Genomic DNA, 7,646 nt, shown 5'->3' with positions numbered 1-7,646 from the left:
TCATTCTCGGCTTGGCACAGGGAAAAATGAACGTCAGCGGCAGGCATACGCATGGGCAGGGTGCCGCGCCCCGCCCCGCCCCGCCCTGCGCCCGCGCCGTATACCACGGCCACTTACTTGTCGCCCTTGGCGGTCTGGAGCCGGCCTGCTGGAGAAGGCCCCGCGCTGGAGCTGGAGAGCGCCTCGCTGCTGGGCCTCTCTTACTGCAGGCCGCGGTATTTGGGGGGGGGGGGGCACACACCTGGGGTGGAGTTAAAGGACGGAGGTGCTCGGGAGGGGAGAAAAGGCAGACTGGAAAGAAAGAGATTTGGAAGAGAAGCGGGATTAAGCGTTTGGTGAGGCAATGATAGGAGACGCTTCCAGGCAGCCGCGTCTTGCATTGCGGACGAGCAAACTGTTGCAGTCGGTTGCAGGACCGGTACCACCGCCACCGCCCTCCTCCTCCTATCTGACGGTGCGCTCATAACGGGTGCTTCCCGCGGTCCTCTCTCGCGGCCTTGGCGTCGACATGGCGAACGCCACTCCTCCCGCCGGGCGCGGCGCAGTCGGTATAATAGTGGCTTTACCTCTCACCGAGGGGACCAGAGACCTCTCTCTGTGCAGAATCGTCATTCATTTCAGAATGGTGGCATTATACGGCGTAGAAAGTAAAGAGCTGTGCGGGAGAACCGGTAAGGGGACAGAGGGGGGAAAAGAGAGGGACTATAAGGTGAGAAAAAAAGGGGTGGGTGGGTTACAACCTGGTTTTCCGCGTACCTAGTCGCGGAGGGGACCCGAACCAGTGCCCTCCGAACGTAATGATAGGACACTAATAAACTTGTAACACCGACGGGTTATGCGCTGTCTATTTTTAATGCGCGTTCCATGACCGACGATCCTGTTGTCGCTGGAGCAGTATTGTAGGTGTGAGCAGTGTGAGAAATCCGGCGCGGTGACTTGAACGTACTTCTAATTTTATTTTAGTTTTAATAGGGGGGACAGGGTGTTACCTTCGTTACGTGATGTAAGTTTAGGTAAGGTTTGGTCAAATGCGAATCGTTTTTAGAAACAGAACATGTTGAATAAAAACTGCGCAATAATAAGAAACAGCCTCTCTCGTCTTTATTTTAGTAAAACAAAACTTAAATAGGACAAATAACAAATGTATACCTGCACATAAAATATGCACATGTTTTATTTACATGATATGTACACAACTTTTACTTAAATATAAATATAATGGTAACAACTTTGCTATATAGGAACAAAAAGAAAGATAAACGAGCTGTCTCTGTAACATAATCAGTCATTGAACGAAGTGTCGCGGTAATCAATTTGAAACTTGAAGGCGGCACAATTGAAAATAGGGGCTAACAATTTCCATCTTCGAGGAGGGGGGGGGAGGTAGGCAAACTACAAACTTCTAGCCGAACTTTTAGCCGTAAACTCAGCAAACCGAAACACTGCAATTGCTCTGGCCGTTATACAGGGATCGACAGATTCACGTCTAAGGCACCCCTTGAAAACTCACTCACTCTCTCTCTCTCTCTCTCTCTCTCTCTCTCTCTCTCACACACACACACTACCACGGCGGATTCTTCGCCGCCCCGCGCGCTCTCGAACCAACATCATCCATTTTACAGGCTGTCGCTCACACCTGATCGCCTGCTGGACCCCGGCCGTCCGTACCGGGCTGTGCGACTGGACACTCCATCAATAGAGCAGCCATCATGGCGCGGTGGAGGAAGTAATTAACTGGATTGGCACACGGTGTCGCAGGGTGGCGCCGCGCCGCGTGGCGGCTGGACAGGCCGAGGCTGGCCCGGAGCGCGACCCCATGAAAAAAACAACATTTGTCCATAAATATATTCCCTTTCCTGCGCCCCATTTTCCCGCATTTTCCCGCTCTTTTTCAACCGAGGATTTGCCATATTTTTCTAAAAGGGAGGGTCCTCTGACGCAATATTGTATACACAGAGTTTTGTCTGTTTTTCGCACATTTTGAGATGCGAAAACAAAATAGTAGCAGCTTAACAAAAATAAAAACAGCTCGTTCCACCTTTACCTCTAACGCTCACACTGGCCAGCTACTCTGGTGGCCAGCCCACCGCTCACCCTAAACTTGTTTATTACAATTCTAAACCGCAATCTACTCTCCTTCAATCAGGTTCCGTTTGAGCCACATCACACACCGCGCCCACCCCAAACGGGGCCCCCGCTCAGCTGGGGAAGAAGTCCCCGCCGCTGTAGCGCCGCGCCAGGGTGGTGAGCTCCGCCCGCGGCACCCAGTACGGGTGCTCGGGGCTGAGCGTGGCCTGCTGCGCGCCCGCGCCCGCCGCCGCGGCCGCCTGCTGCTTCTTCTTCAGGATGGACTTCGGGTTGGCGGCGAGCGAGTCGCACGTTTCCTTCATCTTGGACAGCTCCGAGTGCAGGGTGCGGTACTCCTCGAGGAATCGCTCGAGCTGCGCCGTGTGGTAGTCGTAGGAGCTGGGTGAGACGGCGTGGCCTTGCGAGTACCTGCGTGAGTACCATCAGAGATATATTATTTCTGAATTATTTTTTTTTGTTTCGTGTGCAAATCAGTAAAATGGGTTTCAAGTAGGCGTCGTCGTACCTCTTGTTCGGGGTGTTGTTGAGCGCCGCCAGAATGGGCGTCTCGACGAGGCCGAAGCGGTCCCGGCTGGGCGAGCCGGGCAGGCTGGGGTTCCTCCGGGTCGCGGCCGCCGGCCCCCGCGGCGCCGCGTGCTGCAGCGGCATGGGCGCCAACGGCGAGGTGCCTGCCAGGTTGAGCGACGACGAGGACCTCTGGTGGTGCAGCGGGTACGCCGCCGCGGCCCCCAGGCCCGCCCCGAACCCTGAGCTGGTGCTGCCGCCCGACGACCCGTACCTGAAAAAAAGTTTCAGACAAATATTTTTAAAAATTGCTTTAAAGGTTAGAAAACGGTTACAAATACTGTGACAAATTATTTTTTGGTTTTGGAAAATCAATTTTTTAAAAGAAAATCTAGCTGGAAAATTCTAGTTTGAAAAGTTTTCTTCTGCCATTCTGCTTTGTGTGCTTTGAAAAAGCAGTCAATATGCATGTGCGCCACTGTGACTGACCTTGAGTCGGTGAGCAACGGTGACTCGGATCCCCGACGGTTTTGGCGGTCTCCGCGGTGGTGGGGCCGCCGGGGCAGTGTCCCCCACAGGCGCGTACCACCCCCGCCGCCGCCTCCCGCCGCTCCGCCCCCGCTGAGGTCGCCGCCCACGCTGCCCCCGAGGCTGGGCGGCAGCGAGTCAGTCTGGGGCTGCAGCAGGTCGGGGAAGGAGCGGTCGTCGCCGCCGAGGAGGTCGTCGTCCGCCAGGAGGGACGTGTAGAGGCTGCCGCCGCTGTCGCCGAGCACCTGCGCACCACCGGGAGGGGGCGACATGAGCCCGGAGCGCAACGGGGTCGTGCACCTGCTCGACGACACGGTCAGCCGGGTACGCACCTGCTTCCGCAGCACGTGGTGCGACAGCGCGGACGAGCCTGCGGCGATGCCGTTGCGCAGCGGGGCCGCCGGGGCCGCCGGGGCCGCCGCCGCCAGCGAGGCAGACTGCTTGGGCTGCTCGCCGTCGGCCGACAGCGCCCCGGGGACGCGGGGCTCGTGGGAGGGGGCCGCGCCCGTCCTGCAACAACAAGGCATTTGTAACGTCCACTTTCTGGACGGGTAAAGCAGGGGTGGGCGGGCGAGGTGGTGGTGGTGGGGGCGCGACCATGTGATGCGAGGCGGCGGCGGGGGACGACGGGGTGGAGGTCGCGGAGGGGAGGAGGTGGAGCACCGATTACGCCCCCGCGGCCCGGTGCGGGGACCCGAGTCGCGGAGGGACCAAAGCTGTTCGCAGCTCGTGCGCGGTGCGGCGTGGCCCGGCCCCGGCGGGGCGAGGCGGGCCGCGAAGCCGGGCGTGATGAATAGAGTGCGTTCTATCTGGAGGAAGCCCCTCTGCCAGACCGCACTGCCGCACCGCGGACGTGGTCGACCTCTCCTCCTTCTCCTCTGCCGCTCCTTCTCGTCCTTCTCCTTCCTCGCCGTCCTGCCCCTCCCCTCTCCTTTTCTCCCCCGGCTCTCTCCCCCCGTGGTCGCAGATAGTGGAGGAGATGTGATTTATAGGAATAATCAGACCTCCTTTCGAAACACGCCGCGCACGCCGCGCGGCCAGGCCCGAGCCAGGCTGAGTAGAGAAGGAGAGAGAGGGGGAGGGAGTGGGGAGGAGAGAGCAAGAGGAGAGAGGGAAGAGGAAGACAAGGAGGAAGAGGAGAGCAGCGGGGTAGTAGAATTAATGCCGCTCCCTCGGAAACTACTCCTTCAGATTTTCGATGTAATTAATTATCGCGGATCCGCGTCGCGTTCGGTGCAGAGACTCCCGACCTTTTAGTTGTTATCGGGCTGTTCTGGTTGAGTTTCCGGTGGGGTGGGCTTGGGGGGTGGGGCGTGGGCGGCGCGCCATGAGTTGTTGCGCCTGTTCACCCGCCGACCCTCACCTGGTGTCCGAGTGCCTGCTGATGGTGTCGTCCGAGGTCCACGCCCCGCCCGCGTGGCTCACGGACGGCGTCATCTCCACCTCGGCGTCGTACCCGACCTCGTCGTCCTCGCAGGTGGGCACGCCGCGGTACCTGCCCTTGCGACCGCCGCGCCGGTGAACGGGTATCACCTGCTGAACAGAAGGAAAATCGAGTATAAACTACCGCGCCACCTGTGAGCTCTGGTCCTCGAACGTGTAGGAGAGGGGGAGAGAGAAAGAGAGGTAAGAGAGCGGTTCGTCTGAGGGTGTGCTCCTGCAGGAGAGAGTGTCGCGCCGGTAGAAGGCGAGAATCAGATCCTGTGAGACTGTGAATAGCAAGGCGCCCTCCCGTGGCGGACTTTGATCGCGATGCGTGAAATTGCTAGGCGAGGCCGCCGCCGCCGCGACAGCTTGCTGCGTTAAGCAGGACGGGGGGGAGCGAGCTGTGCTCAACCCCCCTCCTCCCACACCCTCTTCCTCGCCGCGCACACATTCGCAGCATGCTGAAGTTAAAGGCATAAGACTGGCGTGAGGAATATTTTGCATAAAATTTTGTGATGACCAACACCACCTTCACGCTATACTTAAACGCGTCCCGTCGACACCGTTTGTACCAGATGGCTGATTCACCCCGCGCTTTTTTGTAGTTATACTCTATGGCCGAGCGTGCGGGCAGGTAGCCTATCCGCAGGGCGCCGTGACAGTAGGCAAACGCCTGCATGCACCAGGTATTGATCAACCACCACCTGGTACACCCGTTTGTTCGCACTCACCTCGTCGGGCGTCCGGGCCGGCCTGTGGTTGGCGGTGGCCCCGATGGCCGTGGAGGCCACCCTCTGCTGCTGCGGCTCGGCCTGCGGCTTGTGGTTCATCATCTCGATCTTCTCGTAGTGGTTGTTGTCGTCGTGCCGCAGCCTGGAGAGGCGCGCGCCGCTCCGCGCCTGCTCCACCCAGAGCGAGTGGCGCTTGCGCAGGCTCCACAGGCAGAGCGCCACCAGGCACGTGGTCATGACAAACAGCAGCGCCACCAGGACGCTGGCCGCCACCACCTTGCCCGAGAGCGGCGGGCCGTCGGCCGGCCCCGTCCTCCTGCTCACCGACAGCGTCACGCTCGCGTCCACCTTGCCGGCGCGGTTGTCGGCCACGCACACGTACACGCCCGCGTCCTGCGCGTCCGTGGCCACGATCGTCAGGTTGCTGCTGTTGCCCACCGTCCGCACGTACAGCAGCTTGCGCGCGCCGAACGCCATCGAGGAGGCGAAGGGCGCCGACACGTTGGCCACCACCCGGTTGCGGAAGAGCCAGCGCACGCTGGGGCTGGGCGCGCCCTGCACGCGGCACGACAGCGTCACGTTGTCGCCCTCCACGGCCTGCGCCGCGCCCCGCAGCGCCTCGACGCGCGGCCCGCACGCGAAGTCGTCCAGGTCGAGCCGGTCCCAGGCGCGTCCCCGCAGCCTCCCCGGCGACGCGCACACGGGCGGCACGCTCGACGGGACGTTCTTGCGCACCATCCTGGAGGAGGAGAACAGGTTCAGCACATTGTACATGATGAAACGAACGAAAAACTTCTGATCGCAAGAAATCATCACTCACCAGCTCCTGAAGGGCCTGAGCGAGCAGGTGCAGTTCCAGGGGTTGCCGTCCAGCTCCAGCCCGTGCAGGCTCTCCATGGCGGAGAAGGCGTCCGGGCGCACACTGCTCAGCCGGTTGTGATCCAGCTTGAGCCACTCCAGCTTCTTCTCCAGCCCGGCAAAGGCGCGGATCTCGATCGAGGAGATCCTGCAGTCCGACATCTCCAGTCGCACTAGCTCCGGCACCTGGGTCACACAAAGAAATGCCCCTGGGATTGCAGCGAACATTCTGAGCGCAAAAAAAGAAGCAAAAAGACGCTTTGGTCGAACTCGGACCCCACCTTGAAGAAGGCCTTGCCCTCCAGGCGCAAGATAGGGTTGCCGCTGAGCCGCAGCTCTCTCAGCTCCGAAATGCTCTCAAAGGCGGCCGACGGTACGGCCTGCAGCTCGTTGTAGCTGAGGTCCAGCTCCACCAGGTTGATGAGGAGCCTGAAGGCGAGCCTGTCGATGGACGCGAGGTGGCACCGCGCCAGGTACACCTTCTGGAGGTTCACCAGGCCCGCCGACGAGAAGACGTCCTTGGCCAGGACGGCGATGGCGTTGCCCGTCAGGTCCAGCAGCTGGGTGCCGGCGTCCAAGCCCTTGGGCAGCGTCTTGAAGTTGGCGCCCCTGCAGATGGCGGACTCCTTGCCGCCCTTCCACTTGCACTCGCAGTACTGCGGGCAGTCGGCCGCGGCCGCGGCCGCCACCACCGCGACGAGGAGGATGAGGCCCGTCAGGACGCGCCGCGAGACGCGCAGCATGCTCGGGCCCCCCGTGGGGAGCCCCGCCGCGCCGCGCCACGCCCCGCCACGCCACGCCCCGCCCTCAGGGGGCGCCCCGCCGGCGGCCCCTCGCCCTCACATCCAGGGCCTCCAGGGGGCCCCGCGGCGCGGAGCAGGGCCCCGGGCCACGCCACGCCACGCCCCAGCGCGCCGCGGCGGCAGCCATCACGCCGGGACCTGCATGACGGCGCAGCGCGCGCTGCAACAAGAGAGAAGAGCGGCCGTTAGAGACGGGACAAGGGTCGGGTCATTCCCGTCCTAAACTAAGGGGTCGGGCCGTGGGCCCCCACCACCACCCTGTCCATTGTGACGGCGCTAGCTCCGGCGCCAGTCGCCCCAGGGGGCACCCTCCCCTCCCCCCAGCCCGCTGCTGCCCGCCAGCTCGGGGCTCAGCCCGACCCACTCCACTACTCGACGGCCTTAGTGGTGTTTGTCGAGGTCCTTCTTTTTTGCATTTGCACCTTTTAGCATCCCAGCAGGCCGTCGCCCAGCAGGTGGGGGGGAGAGAGTTTGCCATAGTGTGCGCAGTGCGGTTCCCGCCTGGGGGAGCGACAGGAGAGCGAGGGAGAGAGCGTGAGGACGGCAGGGACGAGGACGAGGACAAATAGGGAAGCGGCGAGCGCACAGCGTGTGGCCAACTCCCATAGAGCTACACGGAGTTGCCTCGTATCGCACTGTTAAATTCCTACAAAGCATTTGCTTTGCAGAGCTGCGAAGTATTTTGCTCCTTTGTAACTACGAAGCATTT

General features: G+C 61.2%; 1 protein-coding gene across 2 annotated transcripts in view; it reads right to left on the bottom strand.

The window, feature by feature from the left end:
* Window positions 1-1,079: 1,079 nt before the first annotated feature.
* The window catches only part of LOC113208453 (uncharacterized), a 41,698-nt gene continuing 35,131 nt past the window's right edge, over window positions 1,080-7,646 (bottom strand). Inside the window, exons 2-9 of one of the 2 annotated variants that reach the window (XM_026425451.2) lie at window positions 6,416-7,097; window positions 6,097-6,320; window positions 5,277-6,015; window positions 4,484-4,656; window positions 3,453-3,630; window positions 3,082-3,365; window positions 2,594-2,866; window positions 1,080-2,496 (exon numbers count right to left, since the gene is read on the bottom strand). In XM_026425451.2, the coding sequence (XP_026281236.1) occupies window positions 2,199-2,496; window positions 2,594-2,866; window positions 3,082-3,365; window positions 3,453-3,630; window positions 4,484-4,656; window positions 5,277-6,015; window positions 6,097-6,320; window positions 6,416-6,877 (2,631 nt within the window). In that variant the 5' untranslated portion in view covers window positions 6,878-7,097 and the 3' untranslated portion in view covers window positions 1,080-2,198. The remainder of the gene's footprint in view (window positions 2,497-2,593; window positions 2,867-3,081; window positions 3,366-3,452; window positions 3,631-4,483; window positions 4,657-5,276; window positions 6,016-6,096; window positions 6,321-6,415; window positions 7,098-7,646) is intronic. The other variant, XM_026425452.2, reaches the window with a different exon arrangement.

The sequence above is a fragment of the Frankliniella occidentalis genome, unplaced genomic scaffold (genome assembly GCF_000697945.3).
Source record: "Frankliniella occidentalis isolate FOCC.00 unplaced genomic scaffold, Focc_3.1 Scaffold282, whole genome shotgun sequence".
Taxonomy (NCBI): Eukaryota; Metazoa; Arthropoda; class Insecta; order Thysanoptera; family Thripidae; genus Frankliniella; species Frankliniella occidentalis.
This window is presented reverse-complemented; position numbering and strand designations above follow the sequence as displayed.